This window comes from Amblyraja radiata, chromosome 32, assembly GCF_010909765.2.
Source record: "Amblyraja radiata isolate CabotCenter1 chromosome 32, sAmbRad1.1.pri, whole genome shotgun sequence".
NCBI classification, from domain to species: domain Eukaryota; kingdom Metazoa; phylum Chordata; class Chondrichthyes; order Rajiformes; family Rajidae; genus Amblyraja; species Amblyraja radiata.
Window position 1 is genome coordinate 28,268,786 of NC_045987.1, and position 26,570 is coordinate 28,295,355.

Here is a 26,570-nt window from a genome sequence, read left to right on the forward strand (position 1 = left end):
TAAATTATCTGCCGGAAATAGCAGGGGACCGGGGGTCAAATGAGATGGAAAAACTGAGTGAAATCCAGGTTAGCTGGGAAGTGGTGTTAGGTCAATTGAATGGATTAAAGGCCGATAAATCCCCCAGGGCCAGATAGGCTGCATCCCAGAGTACTTAAGGAAGTAGCCCCAGAAATAGTGGATGCATTAGTGATAATTTTTCAAAACTCTTTAGATTCTGGAGTAGTTCCTGAGCACTGGAGGGTAGCTAATGTAACCCCACTTTTTAAAAAGGGAGGGAGAGAGAAAACGGGGAATTACAGACCAGTTAGTCTAACATCGGTAGTGGGGAAACTGCTAGAATCAGTTATTAAAGATGGGATAGCAGCACATTTGGAAAGTGGTGAAATCATTGGACAAAGTCAGCATGGATTTATGAAAGGTAAATCATGTCTGACGAATCTTATAAACTTTTTCGAGGATGTAACTAGTAGAGTGGATAAGGGAGCACTAGTGGATGTGTTATATCTGGACTTTCAGAAGGCTTTCGACAAGGTCCCACATAAGAGATTAGTATACAAACTTAAAGCGCACGGTATTGGGGGTTCAGTATTGATGTGGATAGAGAGCTGGCTGGCAGACAGGAAGCAAAGAGTAGGAGTAAACAGGTCCTTTTCACAATGGCAGGCAGTGACTAGTGGGGTACACAGAGAGTGGTGAATCTCTGGAATTCTCTGCCACAGAAGGTAGTTGAGGCCAGTTCATTGGCTATATTTAAGAGGGAGTTAGATGTGGTCCTTGTGGCTGAAGGGATCAGGGGGTATGGAGAGAAGGCAGGTACAGGATACTGAGTTGGATGATCAGCCATGATCATATTGAATGGCGGTGCAGGCTCGAAGGGCCGAATGGCCTACTCCTGCACCTATTTTCTATGTTTCTAAAAGGAATTTAGGTTTGTTTAGTTTGGAGATACAGTGTGGAAACAGGCCCAGCACCCCCCCCCCCCCCGCACATTAACACTATCCTACACACATTAGGGACAATTTACACATACACCAAGCCAACTTACCTACATACCTGCACGTCTTTGGAATGTGGGAGGAAACCAAAGATCTGGGAGAAAACCCACGCGGTCACGGGGAGAACGAACAAACAGCACCCGCAGTCAGGATCGAACCCGGGTCTCCGGTGCTACAAGCGCTGTAAGGCAGCAACTCTACCGCTGCGCCACCGTGTGTCCCAGAGGGTGGTGAATCGGCAGAATTTATTGTCATAAACAGCTGTCTGTGGCAATGAATTCCACAGATTCACCACCCTCGGACTAAAGAAATTATTTCTCATCTCCCTTTCTAATGGTACGTCCTTTAAATCTGAGGTAATGGATATTTTTAAGGCGCAGATTGACAGATTCTTGATTTGTACGGGTGTCAGGGGTTATGGGGAGAAGGCGGGAGAATAGGGTTGAGGGGGAAAGATAGATCAGCCATGATTGAATGGCAGAGTAAGTAGACCAAAGGCCTAATTCTACTCCTAGAACTTATGAACTAATGAGATATTGCTTCAGTATGATGACTGTGTGTCGAGTGTAGAGGCTGTGACAATCCCCACCACTGTCCCGTGAGGCACATCATCGTAACACATGGTTGGGCTGCTGGATGGAATCGATGATTAGATTACCCACGTGGCCACTTCATTACCATAAGCAGGCCACTGGACAGGCTCTGAAGTTAAGTCGGCAGGTCAATGAGTTTAAATACTTCTCTGTGCGATGGTTAGCATTTATTTTTAAACAGGTTAATATTCTTGCTGATATACTGGAAGTAAGACATGAATATATGGAATAGTGTGCTAAATATAGCTCAGAGGAACACCAAGTTCTTCAGCGCTGCTCCTGTAGATCGACCTGTGTCTAATTACAAATAACTGGAACCTTCCAGATCACTCACAGACTGAAACAGTCTGTTAAACAGTCTGTGAGCAGGGGAGGAGTTAAGGTGGGGAAAGCAATAAGCGAGTTCGGTATACCAAAAGATGCAAGGAATCATGGGATTTGTCAAAGGTCGAACGCTATAAATTAAAATCGAATGAAGCGCAGTAGATTAAGTGAGTATAGTTTGGGTCCGATGTTTTGTCTTTTTTCAGTGGGGGGAGAGACCTGGCGGGAGGGGGTGGAGTTGCCGAACCGCTACGCGACCGTCCCCGTTCCCCCAACCCTGCATCCGAGAGGTCCGGACCGACGGAACACTAGCCTCCAGGCCCAGCACGGAGAAGTGCCAACCCCGCTCACCTCTGCCTCTCCCGCCGGGCCAACCGACAGTCCGGACCGACAACACCTGCGGCCCTAGACCCACAGCCAGCGCCAACTCCAAAGGAACCCCCTCCCCGATGGGCCGCTATTGCGATGTGCCAGTTCGCCCACGGTCCCAGCCGCCACCCCAAGTACAAGCCGTACCTTGCACACCACCGGCTTCTGCCCCCACGGTACCCGCTGCCACTTCATCCACAACCCCGAGGAGGAGCGAGGACCCCGGCCTCACCTGCGCCACAGCGCCAGCCTGGGCTCGGCCTCCTCCGTCCCGGTGCTCGACTGGGTCGCTTTGCGGGCGGCCTTCAGCCTGGAGATGGAACTGGAGCTGGCCCGGACTCTGAGCTTGGGGCTGGGCAAGGGAGGGGGATGATATTGCTGCCGCCATAACCGGTAGCTCCATCGGGCGCCCAGCCTGCCCATGGCCGGCAGGAGCCAATCCGCAGACCTTCTCTGGCCAGGACAACTCCAGCAGCAGCGGCTCCCAGTCGCCCGTCTTCAAGCAGGGCCGGCGGCTGCCCATCTTCAGCAGGATCTTGGTGTCGGACTGAGGGGAGGGGGGGTGGAGGTGGAGGGCTGTCGGGGCCAATCCCCGGACAGGCAGAGCCGAGCTGGAGCCAGCGGCTGCAAGTCCAGGGCCACCCCGGACAGGGACGGGACACCGGGGAGAGGACGGGGATGGCCCAACAGCAACCGCAGCGACGGAGAGCCGGGCCCGACCCCGACTACGTACGAAACGCAAGCCTGCACACAAAGCAGCACCACCATTCACAACAATGTTTTATAGCTGGTGACCTATGACCTGGGCATGTGCAGTCGGAATACCGAACTCACTTATTAGCTGTACAAATAAGCAATGTGCTTTTCCATTAATTCAGGAGGCGTCCATATTGGCGACAAGGCCAAAACCGAACACTTACCTCTAATTCCACATAGGGGGCGCTGTCCTGTGCACGGCTGCCCTGCCAGCAGTTGTCTGTCTTTTCACCGTTTTATTTTTAGTTAGGTAACGAAAGTGTTTTGTTTGGAGGTCTAGACTTTTTTGTGTGGGGGGGGGGGGAAGGGGGAAACTACCTTTCAGGGTCCCTACCTGGTCGGAGAGGCAGCTTTTCTCCGGGCTGCAGCTTCGACCCGTCCTCGCGGCCTACCAGCGGGCCTGGAGCGGCGTTTCCTGTCGCGGACCGCCCAGAACCTCGGCTTCGGCGGCGGCACAGCGCTGGAGCGCTATCGTGGAGCGGGCGATGCCTTGCCTGGGTCGCCGCGCTGGAGCTCCGGTGAGCTGAGACCGCCGGGTAAAACATCGCGGAGCTGCGGGACTGTGGAGCGGCCAGCTGCGGCGCCGAACTTTACACCGGGAGCCTGGGATCTCGCGACGAGATCGCCAGTTGTGGAGCTCCAACCGGCGCGGCCTTGTCGGCTACGGAAGCCGCCGCGGCCTCCAGTACGGAGGCAGCCGTTCCAGGGTTCCCATGCCGCTGTGAGGACTCTCCCGACGCCGGAGCACCACCACCCGGCGAGAACGGCCAGGAACATCGGGCCTCCGTAGAGGCAACTGTGGAGGCTTCAATGGGCCCGACTATGGGTGAACTGGGGTTGGGGACTGGACTTTGTGCCTTCCCTCATGGTGGGAGCCATTGTGGGGGGATGTTCTTTGTGTTTAAGACTCTCATTGGTGTTATGTCTGTATTCTTTCTTTGTGTGCTGCAAAACGGCAAAAAGCATTTCACTTCATTGCACCTCGGTGTATGTGAATGTGACCAATAAAATACCTTTGATACCTTTGAATTGTCCCAGAGAAAAGTGGAGCTGGAGCAAGTACTGTGTACACAAGGCTATTAATGAACATATTGGATTTGGAATCAGTCATAGAGCGTAGAAACAGGCCCTTCGGCCCAACTTGCCCACACCAACCAAAATGTCCCATCTACACTAGTCCCACCTGTCTGTGTTTGGCCTCTATCCCTCTAAACTATCCATGTACCTATCCAAATGTTTCTTAAATGTTGTGATAGTAGCTGCCTCAACAACCGCCTCCAGCAGCTCAATCACATTGTGCAAAAAGGTTGCCACTCAGGTTACTATTAAATCTTTCCCCCCTCACCTTAAACTTATGGTCCCTGGTTCATGATTGCCCTACTCTGGGCAAGAGATTCTGTGCATCTACCCGATCCATTCCTCTTGACATTTTGTACACCTCTATAAGACCACCCCTTATCCTTCTGCGCTTCAAGGAAGCCCCACTTAACCTCTTCCTACTACTCAGGTCCTCGAGTCCTGAAAACATCCTCAAAAATCTTCTCTGTACACTTTCCAACCTGAAACCTTTTATATAGCATGGTGCACAGACCTGAACACAACTATCTAAATGCGACATAAATGCAACATCTTACAACTGCAACATGACCTCCCAACCTTAACACCCAATACTCTAACTGATGAAGGCCAATGTGCCAATAGCCTATTATTTTACAAATCAGTTGTTTCATGGGTGTTATTTGCATACCAGATATATTTTGGATTTATTACTATTATTTGAATTTATACTCCCCACTTGTCAACAATAGGGTTAATCCAGCACTAGTTCACTGGGTTACTGGTCCCCCATTATTGCCTCCCTTTATGCGATAATTTTGAATTATATTCATGTTTTCTAAGGCGTCGCAAGAGTGGACATCATTGTTTTCAGCTCCCTGCAGCAGGGAACTCTGAAGAAAACAGTTTCAGCTTAAACCAGTTGATCCACCTGAAGGCGAACCATTGCATCACCAATGCAGAACGGACCGTAGAGTTGCTGCCTTACAGCGCCAGGGACCCGGGTTCCATCCGGACTACAGGTGCTGTCTGTATGGAGTTTGTATGTTCTCACTGTGACTGCGTGTGCTCCGGTTTCCTCCCACACTCCAAAGGACATGCAGGTGTGTAGGCTAATTGGCTTGGTAAAATTGTCCCGAGTGTGTGTGTATGTATGATGGTGTTAGTGTGCGGGGATCGCTGGTCGACCAAAGGGTCCGTGTTCGTGTTGTATTTCTAAAATAAACTATTAAAAAAGTAGCAGTCCCAGCTAGGCAATGAGGATGGTGACCTTGTGAAATTGGAACAACATGGAAAACATAATTCTCATTGTGGGCTCTTGAAATAAAAAGTATTGTAATCAACAATAGCACTGAGCCTTGGGGGGAAAATACATGCAGTAGATATGAAAAAAGGGTAAAGGGTTTGTGAAAACAAAGTTGTGCTGGTTTGGTATTGCCCCAAGTAGCAACCAACAGACATGTAACCTGGTACATCAACCCAAGCTCAGGGACAGCAGTCAGTTCAAACCCGACTCCAGCATTTGATCAGTAAACCAGCGACATCTTGGTGCAGCACCAATGGAGTACCACACCGTTGGAAAAGAAAGAAGCTACAAACAAATAGGTGATGGAGACTTTGATTGATAACATTTATTAAATGCATTGCAGGCTGAATTATAAAAGTACACTACGACAACCATATTGAACATGCTTTCAGAAACATTCCATAATGTGAAAAATATTAATTTCTGGAAGAAAAGCCTTGGTTATTACATATCGATTACATTCTAAAATGTTACTGAATTTACATTCATAAACTTCAAGAGTGGTAAAATTATACAGTGTATAGCATTGTATTGTAAGGCCTTTAAAACCCTGCCTTGGTCAATAAAAATGGGAACTCAATATAGGGAGCCTCAGCTGTTTGAAAAGCATGCTTTACCTTGTACTGGGGCCCCATTCACTCTCGAAGCTGGGCTGATTCCAGTCCACATTGGATTGAAAAACAGACAAAAAAAGGAGTGAGAATGGTCACCTGGAAATCTGTCTAGTGTACAGCTGAATTAATTATGACCGACAGATTTAAAATGGTATGAAGGCAAGTTCACAAAAAAAATGCAGATATGTGTTTTGTGTTTAAATTGTAGCCATTATTAGCTCCAAGTGCTTCCCGGGAAATCTTTATTGGCTAGATAGTGAGCAATGTCCCTGGTCCAACTATGCACCTTCAACTCCTACTGTAGAGCAGAAGCACTCTACAGGGCGAGCTCTTTCCACTTTCTCTGATGGACTGAGCTAGTTTCCCCTCTGTTTGCCGAACAGTCTAAAGGCATTTTGTGTGAAGCCAGTGTATACTGGGCTTACTGTAATAATGTTCACGCTACAGGTTCAACCTTGCAGGGAGCTACAGCATGATGACACATGCTAGCCTGGGTAAATATGTTCTAATTGTGGTCAGGACTTTCAAAATCCTGAACAACGTGACCAAACGCTGATCTTGCCTTTGAGGGGTGACTCTGAGATCAGTGGTGTGATGTCTCTTGCTCAGAGAGGGAATCTTAGACAGGCCTCATTGCAAAAGAAATAATTTATTTTTGGGGATTTTGGAAATAAACCACATGCATTTATAGAAGTACACATTTGAATACTTCTCACAGATAATGATATGCTGATTAATTGTCCAAGGACATGGATAGGAAAATGTTTCAATACAGATTTCCAAAAATTCAACAGCATCACAGTAGAAGCAAATATCTTATGCTATTGTTGTTCTCCTCACGAGTTCTCAAGTGTAGGATCAAGTGGCAATGGCTACACTTGGATTGTGCAGGTTGTAAGATTGTGACTGGACCATGCATCATGCAATGAAGAATCAATTGTATTAAATCAAATTGGTAAGTTTGTGGAGAATAGTATTGGCTTTGAAAATTAATGGCTAACAAGCTGCTCAGTTTTGCTGTTCAGACATTTAGGTCAACGCTAGAACAATAGAAATGTGAAAACGGCAATGGCTAAATTAATAGTCTGCTCGGGCCTAGAGAACAACTGTGAGCTGTGAATTTGCCCGTCATTGTATCGTTACATTCTGAAACTCGGCTTTAACAGATGCGGAAGCATTTACATGGTGCGTGTCGGCCAGGACAGCCCATCAAGGTGGGACCATCAATCCATCATTAATGTAAACCAGTACCCTTGCATGGAAAAAGAAAATTAAAAGTCATTCTAATCAAAGGTGCCATTGGAAAAACATACAGACAAACGGTGGTCACGTTTTGAGTTTAGTTACGTCACTTTCTTGCTCCCATAATATTTTGCACCAGGTCCATGGGCAGAGGGAACACAATGGTGGAGTTCTTCTCCGCTGCGATGGTAGTCAGGGTCTGCAGGTAACGCAGCTGCAGTGCCGCTGGAGACTCGGAGATCACGATAGCAGCTTCTTTCAGGGCCCTGGAAGCATTCATTTCTCCTTCGGCTGCGATCACCTGCAGGAACAAACATGGTCAATGGCTGTAGGGAATCGCAGAACACAAGGAAAACAAACGCATTCACAACTAAATAAATGGAAACGCTTTTAGAATTAGACCTGTGAATAGACAAAGCGACAGCACCGTAATGAGAGAGATAGAAGGGGACTCGACAACTACCCACCACCACCAGTCTCCACTGCCCACGTTGCACCAAGGTGTGTGGATCGCGGATTGGCCTCTACAGACATCTGCAGACCCACAAGTAGACCACCCCATGAAGAGGAGAGGGCAGTCATACTCATTTCGAGTGACCGCCAATGATGATGATGATGATGATGATGAGCATAGTGCTAGGGTACGGGGTGATCGCTGGTCGGCATTTCTGTGCTCTTGTCGCTAAACTAAATGAAGGATCTGTATGTTTTTTTTTAATTACCAAGAAATGGAGCAGGTTAAAAGTGCCATAAACAAAACATAGCATTGGGGTTGCTTTTCGTGGAATAGAATTGGAAATCAGATGATAATGCCATGTTTAAATCCCACTTTGTTTTTTATTAGAACAATCTGGTTCCTACATTATAGCAAGAATAAGGGAGAGATGAAATAAGTGCAAAGAAGACTTCATAGAATGGAGCATTACGTAGCAGGGAAGACTGATAATAGACAAGACAATAGGTGCAGGAGCAGGCCTTTTGGCACCACCATTCAATGTGATCATGGCTGATCATCCCCAATCAGTACCCCGTTCCTGCCTTCTCCCCATATCCCCTGACTCCGCTATTTTTAAGAGCCCTATCTAGCTCTCTCTTGAAAGTATCCAGAGAACCTGCCTCCACCGCCCTCTGAGGCAGAGAATTCCACAGACTCACCACTCTCTGTGAGAAATGTGTTTCCTCGTCTCCGTTCTAAATGGCTTACTCCTTATTCTTAAACTGTGGCCCCTGGTTCTGGACTCCCCCAACATCGGGAGTCATGGACTCATCGGGAACATGTTTCCTGCCTCTAGTGGGTCCAAGCCCTTACCTATCTTATATGAATAGTGATCTTCAAGATTATTGAAGGGTTTGATAAGGCAGAAATGCTTCAGGCTGTGAAACTAGAAATAGAGGTTAGCTTAGACTGTGATATTTAATTTAGTGTTTAGTTTTTGTGGAACAATTGATCAAGACCATTGCAGAGGCAAAAACAGTTCAGACACATAGCAAGTGAAAGGCTGTCAAACGCAGAGACTAAATGGGGACTTTCCTTTGCGTCAAAGCATTGTTTCATTCAATAGCAGTTACTTTGTTCATTGTTTAAGTCGGAAGAATATCATGCCTGAATATACATTGAAACTGGTTTTAAGCCAAGTGTCAAAAAAAATGTTAGCTGAAAGCAATGTAACAAAATATTTATGCTCCTGTGGAAGTGGAGGCCGTCAATTGCTATTTTTAAGGTGAAGATTGACAGATTCTTGATTAGTAAGTGCGTCAGGTGTTGTGAAGCTAAGACAGGAGATTAGGTTTGAGAGGAAAAGATAGATCAGCCATGATTAAATGGCGGAGTAGACTTGATGGGCCAAATAGCCTAATTCTGCTCCTAGAACTTATGAACAGACTAACACCAGAACACGCCCTTTGTCCCATAACATGAACATGTTGAACATGATGCCACGACCATCTCTTATCTACCTGCACACAATCCTTGTCCCTTCATTCCCTGCATATCCATGCGCTCCACATATAAATGTTATTGAGAGTTGACTTTGACATGATGCAAATTTATGGCAAGGGTGATCTGCAAACAACTTCAGAAATCAGACGCTAGAAGATTATGGGCGGCACGGTGGAGCAGCGGTAAAGCTGCTGCCTTACAGCGCTCTCAGCACTAGCGATTAGGGTTCGATCCCGACTACAGGTTCTATCTGTACGGAGTTTGTACATTCTCCCCGTGACCGGTGGGTTTTCTCCAGGTGCTCCGGTTTCCTCCCACACTCCAAACACCTACAGGTTTGTAGGTTAATTGGCTTCGGTAATCAATTTGAAATTGTCCCTAGTGTATAGTGTTAATGTATGGGGATCGCTGGTCGGCATGGACTCGGTGGGCAGAAGGGCCTGTTTCCGTGCTGTATCTCTAAACTAAGAGACGTAGGAGTGTGGCAGGACTGAGAAGAACAAGAAAATGGGCAAGATTGTCGCCCCAGTGGACAACGATGATGTTCAGTTATAGCTCAGGAACTGAACCTTCGTCCAACAATATCCATCCAGCAACAAATACTGGCAATTGGTGAGCCTTTGAGACTCGTTCAGTCTCGTTTAAGGCTTTCTGGAGCAGGGAAAGGACAAGCACAAACATGTAACATAAGATAGCTTTGCTGGGCTAGTAGTAAAATTCATATGAACCCGCACGGAGACTTGCACGTTCAATCTAGGCTGGTGCCAGCAGTGGGTACGATATCTTCAAATATTAAACATGGTGTTTAATATCCTATGAGATGGTTGAAGAGCAGAGCATTCTCAACATTTTAGCCAGCATTCCTCCTTCAACCACTCCCACCACAAATATCAGCTCACTCAGCCTGTTTATTCCACGTGGGACCCACTTCGCACAAATGATCTTGTTCATCCGGTCAACAGCATCCATGCTTCACAATATGTCAGTGTCATAGAGTCACACAGTGTGGAAGCGCGCTCTTCAGCCCAACATGTCCCATCTACACAAGTCTCATGTCGCTGTGTTTGGCCCATATTCCTCTAAACCTGTCCAATCCCATGTACCTAATTACTTCTTAAATGGTGCTATAGTCCTTGCCTCTACTACCTCTTTCGGCAGCACGTTCCATACACCCATCACCCTTTGTGTGAAAATCTCTGGACATGAAATATATCAAGAGAGCGAGGAGGACAGTCGGAAGCTCCCGACGAATGCCGCAGAGCCGTCCGAGAGAGGACTCGGCGGCAGGCGGCTAAGGACAGGCCCGCAGCTGGTGCTGGAGGTCGGACAGCCTGCGGTGGGCAATGGGGCCCATTGTGGAGGGCTGCCAAGTGAACAACGAGGGATGATTGTGGACTACTGTGAAGACTTTGCAACTCTGTCGGCACCCTATACGTGGCGACTCTTTGCATACTTGGTGTATGGTGTACAAAACAAAGAGTCTCACTGTGACATGTCACGTGTGATATACAGTAGCAATCAAATAAATAGGGCAGTTTTTAACAAGGTATAACATTGATCTACCAAGGGTAAAACAAAATCCAACTCATTACACTTAATCTTTCTAATGTGTGAATGGATATCAATGATCATATCAAAGATTAATGAGAAGTTACCAATGTTTCCAATTCTGCGTCCGCAATCTACAGCAGAGCAAACTTTCCCCTGGATAAATATCTTTGATACAGAAATGCTAGTAATGTTGAACTAGTTCAAATGCACATTGAGTACGAGTTGCTCCAAGATATCTAATTCTGGAAACCCAAGGCAGCCTTGAGTGTAAATAAATCCCAGAAGTCTCCAGCAGTCTAGAATCCAATGCTCAACAAACAAAGTCCAAATATATCGGCAGCCAAGACACCTCACTCATTCAAGTCGCAGCACATGGCCTGAGCAAGTGAATTCATTTAAATTTTAATTGGTCTGGACATGTACAAACTCCAATTATCCAAGCTAATACTCCTCTGCCTCACAATTTTGAGCAACAGCAGACAGCTAATAAAGATTCATGGGATCCCCTTGTCTGTCAATACAGATACACGGCAAGACTATCAAGTAACCTTGCTCACAGAAGCTTCTGCCTATCAAAATAGATATGTTGATTATGAGAAAATAGGACATCCAAATAGTGTTTCTGAAGCAGCAGCGACCAAGAGAAAGAAATGCTAAACTATATTAATCGCCAGAACATTTATTGCACAATTCAGATAAGATTGCTGAATGATTAACTGATAAATCCCATCATGATATTTGTTATTCCTGTTTGTGCAAAGATGGGAGGTTGAGGAGATAAACTGGATTAAAACCACACAAATAGAAAGAAGTCCTTATCTGCAGAGCAGAGAAATCAGATAAATGCAAGTCTACACACAGAGTTGTTATGCCACACAGAATACAGTGGGGAGCACTGAATCTGCCGTAAATTACCTTGGCTCTGGCCTCCCTTGAAGCCTCGGCTTCTGCTGCCATTGCTCGCTGCAGTTGCACAGGCAGCTTCACATCCTTGATCTCCACACGCTCAACCTTAATTCCCCATTCATCTGTGGCAACGTCCAGGGTTGTCTGTGGGAGTAGCAAGCAGAACGTTTACTGGTGTAAAATAACCAAAGCTGTGCAATTTTCTCTGGAAAACTGAAAACATTCATCACTAATAACACTCTCATGAAGCAATGACACTATACAAAGCCAGTCCCTTCTCCAAACCTAACTCTAGAGACTGAAGAGACTGCAGATGCTGGAATCCTCAGCAAAAGACTGGAGGGACTCAGTGAGTCAGGGAGCATCTGTGGAGGGAATGGACAGGCAACATTTTAGGTTGGGACCCATCTTCAGACTTGCAAGGGTCTCACCCCAAAATGTTGATAGTCCATTCCCTTCACAGATGCCCGACTCGCTGAGTCCCTCCAGCACTGTTTCTAACTTTGAGAGCCCAGAGGTTATTTCCAAAAGAATGATCAAAGTTTGACACCAAGCCACTTCTAGTCATACATTAATTGCCCCTTTCCAAAACCCCTACAAAGCTGATGGTAAGCTGCCTTCTTGAATCACTGCCCTCCTTTTGATGGAAAGCATCCTCAGAGTGTTGAAGGGAATTCAAGAATTTAGACTCAATGAGAAAGAAATGGCAATTGGGTTAGGGTTAGGGCAGTACTTGATTTGGAGGGGAACTTCATACACTGTCCCCATATGCCTGCTGCCTCGTTTGACTAATGATTATGGGTATGTTTTTTAGGAGGTGCTGTTAATGCAATCTTGTCATGTTCCTTCAGTTCATTGCATGGATGGTGCCTACCAAAACCATATGGCAGAGGGAGGTTATATTTAGGAAAGCACAAATCAGACAGGTTAGTTTCTTGTGGAGGGTTGTAAGCTTGAGCAATGTTGGAGCTGGACCACTGCAAGCAAATGGACAGAGTTGAAGCACACACCTGACTTGTGGTTTGTTTGTGTGTGGTGGGAGGGCTCTGGGGAATCAGGTGAGTCACCAGCTGTGGGTTGTGCATTCTATGACCTGCTCTCGGGAATATCTGCTGTTGATAGTTACGTTTGTGATCCACTGCAATGTGCCACACCACTTCCTTCCCCATCTCACGTCTACAATGGCAACATTCACTTCTTTGAATCCTAACCCAAACCCGAGCAAGTGTGCACTATGGGAGGTCATATCCAAAGAGAAAATATACAAATAATGGCAAGAGACTTAACAGCATTGATGTACAGAGTTGTTAGACTCAGAGTCCATATCCCTCTGACAGTGGCAAGCACAAGTAGAGAGAGTGGTAGAGAAGGCATATGATGGGCTTGCCTTCATAGGTTGGAGCATTGAGTACCAGAGTCAGGAAGCAACTTTATAATGCTTTGGTTAGGCCGCATTTGGAGTATTGCGTGCAGTTCTGATCACATTACAGGAAGGATGTGGAGGCTTTGGAAAGGGTGCAGAGGAGATTTGCCAGAATGCTGCCTGGATTAGGATATATTAGTTCCAAGAAGAGCCTGGGCAGGCTGGGATTGCTTTCTCTGGAACACCGCAAAAACAATGTGCATTATATTCTATGTTCTATACGGAAAGGTGGAAGCAGTAGACAGATACTAAAGGCTGGAGTAACTCAGTGGGACAGTTAGCATCGCTGGATAGAAGGAATGGGTGAAGTTTCGGGTCGAGATCCTTCTTCAGACTCGTTGCAGATTTAACAGCTGATGACTAAAAGAGGTCATCTTCAAGTCCACCTGCAACAAATAAACAACTGAAGGCACAGACAGTAAACTAATACATTTGGAAAATATCAAGCGGTTCAAAGAGCAGGACAGATAGTTGAGGGCTGTATGAATGGAGAACCGTCAAAAGTAATGAATGAATGATGTCAAGAGAGAGGATTTTAAAAATATTTTTGCTTATTCTGAAGACTATTCTGGTCAGAAAGCATAGGACATAAAGAGCTAGGTCACAGCAGGAGATGTGGGTGATTTACAGATTGCAGAGAGCGCAGAGGAATGACAATAATAAAGATGTTTAAGAAAGAACTGCCAATGCTGGGAAAAACTCAGCGGATGAGGCAACATCCATGGAGAGAGGGAATTAGCGATGTTTCGAGTTGAGACCCTTCAAAAGCGCTAAAGTGAAGCTGTGCGTCAGGCAACATCTCTGGAAAATATGGATAAGCGACATTTCAGGTCCGAACATTTCTTCTTCAGACCGGAAGAAGAATCCTGACCTATCACCTATCCATGTTCTCCAGAGATGCTGCCTGACCCACTGAGTTACTACAGCATATTGTGTCTATCTTTGACCAGCATCTGTGATTCCTTTTATTACATAATAACTCAGAGCTTTAATTATGCCACGACTGGCTGTGTTAAATACAGCGTGCAGTAAAATAATTAAACAGAGGATAAAAATATGAGAAGTTGCCAATTATTGGACCTTGAAGCTATTTTTATAACATGCCGCTGTCATTTTTGGTATTCTAAACCAATAAACTGATAAATACTCCTGCGATAAGGATAAAACAACATGAGAAAACCAATCACACATATTTTTTTCCATGTGGTTCCAATTATAGACAACATCATCACATGGCACCCTATTCTCTCAATAACAATATTACAATTACACAACACAACTTGTGCGGCACGGTGGTGCAGCGGTAGAGTTGCTGCCTTACTGCACCAGAGACCCGGGTTCGATCCTGACTACGGGTGCTGTCTATATAGAGTTTATATGTTCTCCCCGTGACCGAGATCTTCGGTTTCCTCCCACACTCCAAAGACGTACAGGCTTGTAGGTTAATTGGCTTGGTGTAACTGTAAATTGTCCCTAATGTGTTTAGAATAATGTTAATGTGCGGGTATCACTGATCGATGTGGACTCGTTGGGCCGAAGGGCCCGAGTTCGTGCTGTATTTCTAAACTAAACAATAGACAATAGGTGCAGGAGTAGGCCATTTGGCCCTTCGAGCCAGCACCGCCATTCAATGTGATCATGGCTGATCATCCCCAATCAATTTTGCTAGCCCTTGCTGTCTCCTCCCCTTCCTTAACCCTCTAGCTGTCTCCTCCCACCCTCTTATCCGCCCGCCCTCGGGCTCCTCCTCCTCCTCCCCTTTTCCTTCTTTCTCCCCCCCCCACCCCCCATCAGTCTGAAGAAGGGTTTCGGCCCGAAACGTCGCATATTTCCTTCGCTCCATAGATGCTGCTGCACCCGCTGAGTTTCCCCAGCAATTTTGTGTACCATCCCCAATCAGTACCTCGTTCCTGCCTTCTCCCCATATCCCCTGACTCCGCTATTTTTAAGAGCCCTATCTAGCTCTCTCTTGAAAGCATCCAGAGAACCTGCCTCCACTTCAGATAACTTTAGGAGACACTTGGTTGTGTTTATGGGTAAATAAGCGTGGATAGAAGCAAACAATGATCAAATGAATTTAATGTAGGGTAGTGAGAGGTCTAGAGGTCATTTTCAATCAGAATTTTTTCAAATTTAGTTTTTAGTTCAGTTTAGAGATACAAAGAGATACAGTCCCTTCGGCCCACCGAGTCCATGTCAACCAGCGATCTCTGCACATTAGCACTATCCTACACACACTAGGGACAATTGACAATTTTACCTAGCCAATTAACCCTACAAACCTGTACGTCTTTGGAATGTGGGAGGAAACTGTAGCTCCCGGGAAAATCCCACGCAGGTCACGGGGAGAATGTACAAACTCCGCACAGACAAGCAGCCGTAGTCAGGATTGAACCCAGGACTCAGGCACCAGAAGGCAGCAACTGTACCGCTGCACCACCATTGGAGGGAAGTTCGGACCTGCGGCTTAATTAAAATACCACCTACTCAGATCAATGAAGACCTTTCTACAGATGCAAAAACTACAAGGCTAATGTTGGTCATTAGCTCAAAAGGGTTAGGGTTTAAAAAGTGAGGAAATTACAGTCTCCAACTGTATTCAGTAAAGTGGGAGCAAATCTCAGGAAATATGCTTTGGATTGGAGAGGCTAATGGACAGTTTCACTACAATAGCACAAGGATTTAAAGGATTAAAACATGAAGGTTTAAAAGGTTCAATCATGAGGATAGGCTGAACAAAACTGGCCTAAATGTACAAGATTAGAAGGTTATGGGGTAATCAAATTAAGCATTTTCAAATGACAATGGGATTCAAAGCATTCATGCAGAGATCTGGTGTGGATGGGGCATAATAGAATACCTATACGATTTGTAGGTAAACAGGTTTGTAGGTAAATTGGCTTCGGTAAACAATTGTAAATTGTCCCTAGTGTGTGTAGAATACCATTAATGTGTTGGGATCGCTGGTCTGCGAAAAACCCGGTGGGTCGAAGGAGCCTGTTTCCGTGCTTTAGAAGAAACTAAACTACCACCCATCGAGGGGCTCCTAGACTTTAGTTACGTCTTCAAAATTATGTAAAAAATACATGTAAAACTTTGGTTGGGACCCTTTTCGTTAGAGCGTAGAAGGCTGAGTGATGACCTTATTGATGTGTTCAAGATCACAAGGGGCATGGATAAGGTGAACACATACCAGGGTAGAGCATTCTACAATAGTTGGGGTAGGGTTGGGGTTGGGGTGAATGAGGAATGAAGTGAGCACAGAAAGTGAAAAACTAAAGCTATCAGGATTACCAGAAGTGATGGCTGAAAGTTTAGAATTCTCCTGATCACCAACTTTGATGCTGACTCTGCTAAACAAAAGCTCATCAAATGAACAGGGAAGTAACCCGAAGCAGAAGCTATCTGCCACGCTCACCTGCATACTATGGGCAATCTCCTCCCGATCCGAGAGAATCTGAGACAGGTTCTTTGTTCCGAGTACATTTCTCAAGGTGGTCTGAGCCAGGAGACGGGTTGCAGAGTCTGCATTGGTGATATTTGCGACGGCAAGTATTGCATTCTGGACACGGTAATATACAACTCCATCAACACTGACTGTCACTGAGTCCTTGGTGAGGATCTAGAATTCAAAGGGAAAAAAAACTATTCAGAATGACCAAGAGGGTGGACAAAATGAGAGCAGAAGCTGAAGCAACAATGTGCAAGGTCGTTTTATACAGCATGGAATCTTTGTAGGGCCTACCTCTTGAGGCGGAATGTCAAACGAAATAGTTCTCATATCCACTTTAACAAAGGAGTCAGTACATGGCAGGACAAAGAACAACCCTATAGTCAAAGAAGAGAGAAGAAAATAATCAGAATGGTTACAGAAGCAGAATCAACCTGCTATTAATTTTATTTAAATGTGTACCATTTCAATACCAGGTTGTAATTGCACCTATGTGCCACCGTAATTGCAATCAAAGTCCTGAAAATGATTCGTAACGTTCACAATTTGATCGTTATTTTATTCATTTACAATCGAACACCAGATTGATTTCACTTATCTTTAAAAGCTGAGACTTACATTTTTACTACATGTTTCAAGAAAAACAAAATGGTGCCATATTTTAAATGAACCTTACACGGCATAACTATGTGTGCACTTATTTTTATACAACATTTCAGGCAGTCAGAAATTGCCTTTTCTGATGGAAAAAGAGATATTTTCAAATTCACTCTTCCTCTGTATTTGTGCCGCTGTATATACATATCATTAAAGACAGACAACGAGTCGGTTGGACTTCTCTCTCCTTGTAGATTAGGGAGACAACTAAACGCTACAGTTCAAAGAATGGGAAAGGTTTCTTTCAAAACCTTCTGCCCCGAAACAGGTGCTAAGTGAATTAATATTTTCATACGTTTAAAAATGGAAAAAAGGGACAGTTCACAAAACAAACTGGCATCGGGGCTCAGTATCGGCGGGGGAGGGGGGGGGGGGAGATTGAACCGTCAGTGCATTAGGTCGGAGAGGAGAGGAAAGACAGGCTGTCTCAAGGGGGGAAGGGGCAAGACTGGGGCCAGTAGTTGGGAGGTGTATCAAGAAAGGGTGAAGGATGGAGCCAGGTGGGGGGGAGAGGATTGGAGACAGAGGCAGGAGAGTCGTCACTATCCCAATTGATGTTCCATTAAGGTAAAGATTATTAATTTAAATCTTGCACAATTTCTTAGGGAACAAACAGCAAAGGAAAAAAAAATCAATCAATTACTGCTGGTCTGACATCAATGCTTGCTCCTTGCAAGAGCAATGTAATTAATCTCTTTCCATTGATTTTTCTCCACAGCTTTACAAACATTTCTGCTTCAAATATCTTTGCATTTTCTTTCCAAGCAATGCATTAATTAATAAACACAAAAGATCTGAAAAAAACTCAGGAGCACTGGAGAGAGGTACATAGTCAACATTTCAGCTTGATGATTTCTCAAAAGGTGCAGCCGACTGAAAAGGTCACCACAAATCCCAATGTTCCTCCGAAATTCTCTGAAATATTGTGGCTGTCTGCAATGTTGAGGTCTTGTGGATGCTACATCCTACTTTTAGAATATTGAATGTAGAACAGTACAGCACAGAAACAGACACTTCGGCCCACAATGTCTGTGCCAAGTTAAATTATTCTCCTCTGCCTGCACGTGATCCATATCCCTCCATTCAATGCATATCAGTATGCATACGCATATCACGTACAGCATGCCTTCGGACAAATGCCTGGACTGCTAAAAAGAGAATGCTACTATCGCATTTACACTCAATCCCCCAAGGTCCAGTGTAGTAAAGTCGGTATAATGCGCAGCATTTAGTGTGGCTACTACACAGCTCCAGCAAACAATGTTCGGTGCTCATTTTGGATGCGCTTGTGTGGAGTTTGCACATTTTCTCTATGAATGAATGGGTTTCCTCTGGCTGTTCTGGTTCCCTTCAGCACCCTAAAGACATGCTGGTCGGTTAATTGACTACTGACAATTAGCTCTAAACAGCGAAATAACAGGGGAATCAGGTGAGCACGTGAAAGAAAATAGATTAAGGAGGGGGAATGAGACTGATAGGATTGCCTGTAGAGCCAGCAGAGGCCAGATAGGCTGAATGGCCTCCATTGTCACAAGAAAATGTGAGAGGAATTATTCTTTTCTATATTCAATTGAAGTTAGTTAAAGGTCTGGGCATTCTTATGTTAAAAATTGATCTTTTCCTGCTTTGCCCTTTTGAGTGTGGGGTGGGGTAGGGATCTGTGAAGAGAAAAGTTTGGTGATAAGAGGGAATACAGGCTGTTCAGAAAGAGCATGGCCCATCAGAACAGTCTTCAAAGTCTTGCTCTTAGAAGCAAAAGTATAGTATTAAACCCCTATACCAAACACAAAGTGACAAGGCTTGCTTTTCTGCCACGCCCAGCCTATGCGATACCCAGGCACAAAAACGGGTGCTGCTGGTGTTCTTGGTGAAAACCCATGTGTTTATTTATGGAGGATCAAGGTGGACTAGAAAAATGAGGGATAACTGAGAGAGATAGTAGTGAACAGCCTAAATGGGAAGAAAAAAAACTTTGGACAACAAACTATTTGAACAATGCAGAATTTCTATTAAAAACACAACTGTTCACTTTACAATCACCAGACAGTCCAATAGAGACCTCCCCCCTTTGGACTCTCACATCATCAACAACCAGAGGGGGCCTCTTCTGGCCAGTCTTAGAAAGAAGCCTTGTGTTGTGGAAGCTTGGGGTGCTGACATGCACAAGAGCACCACTGAACTGCTGCTTTGTTAGGCGAAGCGGATTCTTCATTGTCGTCACGGGACTGGAATGGGGCAGGCTATAAAACCCAGGTGTCAGCTGATCACAGAGTACAAGTTGTTGTCCAGTGCCCTACACAAGATCATTAGGTAATGGAATTTGAGACCATTTTAATTGCAACGTAACATTTTCCAGAGACCTCCTCTACTGACACTTATATTGGATTTAATGTGATTAGTGCACGCTCATTGTGCAACCGCTCTTCAGTTTAGGTTGCTCTTTGTAACAAACAACAAGATAACAAGGTTTCCACTCACTTTTTTATCTTGTATGTACTTAGTGTTTTTTTCCACCTTCCCCACCAGTGCAAAAGTCGTGGCAATTAAATTCCCACCATCTCTAACCTCTCATGGTTTTCACAGCAAATTAATAATTGTCAGAACGAAAAATATTGTACTCTTTGTGACATAATTTAAAGCCTAACTGTAAGCTCGAGAGGCCATCAATGCCAGTCTGGGGCTGGATACCTGCTAACAGTAAAGGAAAGCTACATTTCAATTTGAATGAAGATGGACACAAGATGCTGGAGTAACTCAGCGGGTCAGGCAACATGTCTGGAGAAAAGGAAAAAGTGATGTTTTGGGTCAAGACCCTTCTTCACTGAGAATCAGGGGAGAGGGAAGCGAGGGGTATGAAAAGCCAGGTCTGATTGTTCTGTACCTTTTCATACCTCTAGTTTCCCTCTTCCTTGACTCTCAGTCTGAATAAGGGTCATGACCCGAAACGTCGCATTCCTTTTCTCCCGCGATTATGCTTGACCTGCTGATTTACTCCAACAGTTGCTAGAATATTTTTTTGCTATTCCAGCATCTGCAGTTCCTTGTTTCTACATTAACTGTCGCATTGTTTTGATCTCATATGTGAAATGTTTCTCAAGTGACAGATAATTCCAGCCATTCGAGATCCATTGTACTTTCCATTAGCTACAATGGTCTCTGCTTACAATACTTCAGCTGATTTTCAATTCTAAGCAATAACATTTCAGATACATTAAAGAGCACTTATTCAATTTGTACAGTAAATAAACCATTGTCGAACTATCCCTACTGAACGCCTTAAAATAATCTTTCTCCACTCCAGTGGAAATAGAATGTGTTCAGATCAACAATTTTTCCTAATAAGAGCAGCATAAATGGAATCATAAAATCAAGTTCAGTCACACGCAGCAGTGCGCTCACCAGGTTTCATGCATGGAAATCACCTACTCAATTACAATCTGGCTGAGAGTAACGCTGACACAAAATGCAGCCCTAACTAACCTTTGCAAAGCAGATCGATGGAAGGCGATGTAATATTGGCCAGCAACTAGTCTCTGGGTTGGAAACTCTTGGCAGAACATGATCCTTTGAAGAGAGACACAAAGTGCTGGAGTAACTCAGCAGGTCAGGTAGCATCTCTGGAGAGATGGAATAGGTGATGTTTCAGGTTGAGACATTCATCAGACTCCATAGAGCTAGAGAGGAGGAGGAATTGCAGAAGGGCCTCGACCCGGAACATCACCTATTCCTCAAGAGATGCTGCCTTTTGTGTCCATCTTCGGTGTAAACCAGCATCTGCAGCCCCTCCTTACACATGATCCTTTGAATTACTGATAACATTGTCCAAAGTTTTTGTTGACCTAAAGATGTCTAGACAGTGGCTAAATTTACTCATAAATGTCAAGGGAAGAAACCCATCTGCCATGGCTTCCCACTGTACAAGAAGCTTGGTGTGTGACAATTTATAGCTTGAACCAAATCAGATCCAACATCATTGATGCTTACTCTATTTTTACTACTCATGTAGTTGCTAGAATATTTAAGAAAAGGCAAACCACCTCAACAGCACCTTCTGATTTCTAAGTAGATCACAAAAGCTGCTAGTTTTAAATCAAGAGGTGATTCTTCTACATCCCATCTACAGAATCAAATGTTTTCTCTGACATTTGCTTCACAGTAAACAGGAAATAGTTTGGATTTTTGGTAGCAGATAAATGTAATTGACACCACAGGTAAGGTCAGCACCTACGATGCCAAACCTGTAACTGCCAACGACACCAATCTGCCACCCTCAATTGATACCACAGATATTATCTGCTCCCACAATCAACAGTGAACTTAAAATAGTGGAATCCTTTCGATCATTTCTACCAAGGAACCGTCAAACTGCAAGAACCTTTATGAGACCACAGATTACTCTAGAGATGCCAGTATTGCTTGAGGAAGTTTACCAACAGCTTTAGGCGCAGGACTCTGATTGTGAAATGCTCGGGGTAAATGGTTCCAGCTTGTACAAGTCTAATACAGAAAACAAAATCAAGTAGGCAAAATTATACACTGCACTTCATCTTCCATCCACTACGTCCCATTCAATTGAGGATCTGAATATAACCAAATATTTGATGGAAGATTTCCAGCAAAGACACCAGGAACAATCTTGTTTCTTTTGTTTGAAAGAATGCCACATGGTAGCAAGCAGGGCAACAGGAATGCAAGGACACACAGATAGAAGCTAGAGATTGGCTATTTAATTGAAGAGCTCTTATCATTTAACAATTTGACGCTATCTGTACATCATCTATTATCGTACAATCACTGAGTCGCTGACCTTGCAGGCAAACCACATTAACTAGGAGATCATAAACACATTGCAAGTCCAAAGAAACACTGACTACACCTCCTCCCCTTTCACAGGCAGCCTCGTACTCTGCTGTGGCCCATCACCTAAAACAGACGCACAGATGGCACTACTGAATTTTGGGAGGGTAATACATATGTACCTGCAAAGATTTGCTCAATTCCGAGGGCAGATCGGTTGACAAGTGCTATCCTTAAAAATGGAACCCGAGAGGCATCAAGATTAGCATGTGGAACTTGGCTGACCTGCCTCTCTCCAACACCACTGACTAAGTATAGCAGAATCTCCGTGTGGCTCAGAGAGCCAGCAATGTCGGTCTAGATCCCAAATGCAGCATTTGCACCTGAACTTTACTCTGCATAAGGCAGCGCGGTGGCACAGTGGTAGAGTTACAGTCTTACAGCGCCAGAAATCCAGGTTCGTTTCTGATTACTGATGCTGTCTGTACGGAGTTTGTATGTTCTCCCCGTGACCTACATGGGTTTTCTCCGGGTGCTCCGATCTCCGCCCATACTCCAGACGTACAGATTTGTAGGCTAATTGGCTTGGTATAATTGTAAATGATCCCTAGAATTTTAGGATAGTGCTAGCGTGCGGGGATCACTGGTCGGCGCACATTCACTCGGTGGGCCTGTTTACGCGCTGTATCTCCAAACTAAACTAAATAGACCATCTTGGCTCATCAGTTAATTTAGTTTGGGTGTAGTCCTGTCTTTTCCATTATCATCCCACTCCTCTGCTTTGCGTCTGGTCCCAAATTTTCCAAAGCTCCTGGGTTAAATGCCGTATCGTTGCTTGCTTGTGCCGCAATCGGGATATCACCAACACCTTCCATGGCCAAAACTGTTGACCCAAAACCCCCTGGCTTGAGATGCAATGTTTCAGCAGTCTCTAGCTAAAGTTGCAGCTTCCTTACAGCCCAGGCCCCAACCCAAGGACTGGATAAATATCCTCAGATAAATATCCTCAGTCTATCCTAACTGTTAATGAAGTTCACCAGATACCCTCCCCTTCATACACTTCAATATCTTAAACTGCATGTCCACAAGCAGCAGATAGAAAGGGGTTCTTGGTCGTATTAAGGAAGGGGAGGAGACAGCAAGGACTAGCAAAATTGGGAGAATTCAATGTTAATGCCATCCGGACGCAATGCCCCAGGCGGAATATGAGGTGCTGTTCCTCCAATTTCCGCTGGTGCTCACTCTGGCAATGGAGGAGACCCAGGACAGAGAGGTCGGATTAGGAATGGGAGGGGGAGTTGAAGTGCTGAGCCACCGGGAGGTCAGGTTGGTTATTGCGGACTGAGCGGAGGTGTTCGGCGAAACGATCGCCCAACCTCCGCTTAGTCTCCCCGATGTAAATCAGCTGACATCTAGAGCAGCGGATGCAGTAGATGAGGTTGGAGGAGATACAGGTGAACCTTTGTCGCACCTGGAAAGGGGCCCTTCCTGCTGGGTTCTCATTCTGTATAAACCTGAACACATCCAGAATCCTGCCTGTGCATTAGTTCTCATCAACTCCTCTCGTCCATGAGCTACGTTAGCTCCCACTTGAGCCACACCTGGATTTAAAAATTTTCAAGATTTACAAATCTTTCTGCTGCCTCACCCGCTGAGTTTCTCCAGCATTTTTGTCTACCTTCTATTTTTTATTCTGTACATTTCTAATTTAATTCTGCTGGCATTGGTAACTGTACTTTCAGCAGAGGCCCTAAACCTTGAACTCCTTCACAAACCTCTCCTTTTCCCCCTTGCCACATTGCCCAAAACCAACCCCTATTATTAAGCGCGTAGGAAGGAACTGCAGATGCTGGTTTAAACCGAAGACTGACACAAAATGCTGGAGTAACTCAGCGGGACGGGCAACATTTTTGGAGAGAAGGAATGGGTGACATTAGAGTCTGAAGAAGGGTCTCAAACTGAAACATCAACCATTCTTTCTCTCCAGAAAGGCTGCCCCTCCCACTGAGCTACTCCAACATTTTGTGTCTATCTCTATTATTAAGCTTTGTCCCAACGCAGTTTCCTAATATTGTTTTGCTACCTTAAACCCACGATGCGAGTGGAAGCAGCTGTTAAAAGATTATGCAAGGGAGAGAAACACAGGAAGATAATCGTTAATCCGTGAGGCACAATGCAGAAGGCATGAATGGCAATTAGTAACTAATGAGGCCCCACAGAGATCAGTGCCTGGGACTCAATTTATGATAAGATTGATAAAGAGACCCAGAATACTGAAGCAAAATGTAATGTTGTTACCAAAATAGGAGTGAGTGAGAAGGGCACAAAGGGAAGTGGAGAGGGTGATGGGCAAGAGGTTGGCAGGTGGAGGGCAATGTGGCAAAATGGGAGGGTTTCCATTTTGGAGGAACAATGAAAAAGTAATTTTCTCAACTGACATCCCTTTTGCCTTCACTGATACTGAGATTTTTCAGCAGTTTATTTTTTGCCTTCAATACCATATCTTGTTTAAATTTACGTAATACCAAATTATAAATCATTAAATAGTCACGGTGCAATAGCCTTGTCTTATCTAACTCACAATTCTAAAGGTAGATCATTAATCTCTGCTAGGGCGGCACAGTGGCGTATCTATAGAGTTGTTGCCTTACTGTGCCAGGGACCAGGGTTCGATCCCGACTGCTGGCGCGGTCTGTTTGGAGTTTGTACTTTTGCCCCGTGACCGTATGGGTTTTCTCCGGATGCTCCGGTTTCCTCCCACACTCCAAAGATGTACAGGTTTGTATGTTAATTGGCTTTGGTAAAAATTGTAAATTGTCCCTAGTGTGCAGGATAGTGCTAGCATATGGGGCCGAAGAGCCAGTTTCCGCATTGTACCTCTGAAGTAAACTGACTACCAAATGAATGAGGCAGTTATCCATTTCATGTTCATATGAACTACTGACAACAAATTGTATGCTAGTAGTAGGGAGGCAGAGAAAGTGATAAACAGACCGTCGACAATAAATGTGAGGTCTGGAAAACAGTCTCCATGGAATATTGTATTGTATTGTATATCTTTATTGTTATTTTCCTGAGTACTCACATACCCAGAGGAAACAAAAAAACGTTACTCAAACCAGTGTCCATTCAGTGTGCAGTAAAAAATAAATAGAAATAAAAATACATATATCATGAACAAGTTTAACACTACTCTCAACTAAACATCAACAGGCGTTCCGATCGGCAGCGGCACGACAGCTCTGTCCAGGTTGGTGGTTGGTGCGCGATACTTTGGCAGGGGGCAAAGTCCGTTTAACAGTCTTATAGCCTGCGGGAAGAAGCTGAGGAGCATCCTGCTGGTTTTGCAGCTAATGCTCCTGTACCTCTTCCCAGATGGCAGGATGGAGAATATGTGATGCGATGGGTGGTAGGGGTCTTTGATGATGGAGATGGCTCTGTTGATACATCTCTTCCTGTATATGTCCAGCAAGAAAGGGAGTGGAGCACCAATAATCCTGCTGGCGGTCTTCACAATCCTGTCAAGTTGGTGCCGTTCGTACGCCTTGCAGCTCCCGAACCAGGAAGTGATGCCATTGGTTAATGTGCTCTCGATTGTCCCCCTATAAAAAGTTCGTAGATGTGTAGTGGGGAGACCTGCTTTACGTAGTCTTCGGAGAGGGTGTAGTCGCTGCTGGGCTCTCTTGACCAGTGCTGTGGTGTTGGTTGTGGACATCAGGTCATCTGACAGGTGGAGTCCTAGGAACTTCACGCTGCTGACCCTTTCCACATCAGCTCCATCGATGTGCAGAGGTGTATGGTGTTGTTTTCCCGCCCTCCTGAAGTCAACCACCATCTCCTTAGTTTTTCCCACGTTGAGAATGAGGTTGTGGGATTTGCACCATCCTGTGAGCAGCTCCACCTCCATCCTGTACGCCGACTCATCATTGTCACTGATGAGACCCACCACTGTTGTGTCATCAGCGAACTTGTTGATGAAGTTGTTATTGAGTCTAGCAGTACAGTCGTGTGTAAGCAGACTAAACAGCAGGGGGCTTAGGACACAGCCTTGGGGCGAGCCAGTGCTCACGGCTATGGTTTTTGATGTTCTACTGCCCACCCTGACTGTCTGCTGCCGTTGTGATAGAAAGTTCAGGACCCAGTTACATGTGCCAGCATCAACCCCCAATAGCTCCAACTTCTCCACCAGCTGCTGCGGAATGATTGTGTTAAACGCAGAGCTGAAGTCTATGAAGAGGATCCTGGCATAAGTACCGTCTCAAAAATGTGAAAGGCCATTCACTTATGAAGAGGAAAAGTTTCTGCATTCAGAAGGCGAATCCTCGGAATTCTCTTTCTCCCACTACTCGTGCCCCTCCGTGATGGTAGTAAAGGCTCAGTTATTAATCGTATCCAAAGCAGAGATAGATAGCTCTCTGGATATTTTTTTAAAGTCAATGGACATGGGGTAGAGCAGGAAAATATAGTTTTACTACACGATTAAACATGATTCTATTAAATGGTGTTGTCGGCTTGAGGGCCAAATGGACTACTCTTGTGCAACTTACTTATACACTGGTTTAAACATCTTCCAAGTTGCATTATTTAA

At 45.0% G+C, this 26,570-nt stretch overlaps 1 protein-coding gene across 1 annotated transcript in view; it reads right to left on the reverse strand.

Moving 5' to 3' along the window:
* Nucleotides 1–5,702: 5,702 nt before the first annotated feature.
* The window catches only part of stom (stomatin), a 44,661-nt gene continuing 23,793 nt past the window's right edge, over nucleotides 5,703–26,570 (reverse strand). Inside the window, exons 4-7 of the mRNA XM_033049038.1 lie at nucleotides 16,823–16,905; nucleotides 16,496–16,699; nucleotides 11,664–11,798; nucleotides 5,703–7,559 (exon numbers count right to left, since the gene is read on the reverse strand). Coding sequence (XP_032904929.1) covers nucleotides 7,365–7,559; nucleotides 11,664–11,798; nucleotides 16,496–16,699; nucleotides 16,823–16,905 — 617 coding nt within the window. The 3' untranslated portion in view covers nucleotides 5,703–7,364. The remainder of the gene's footprint in view (nucleotides 7,560–11,663; nucleotides 11,799–16,495; nucleotides 16,700–16,822; nucleotides 16,906–26,570) is intronic.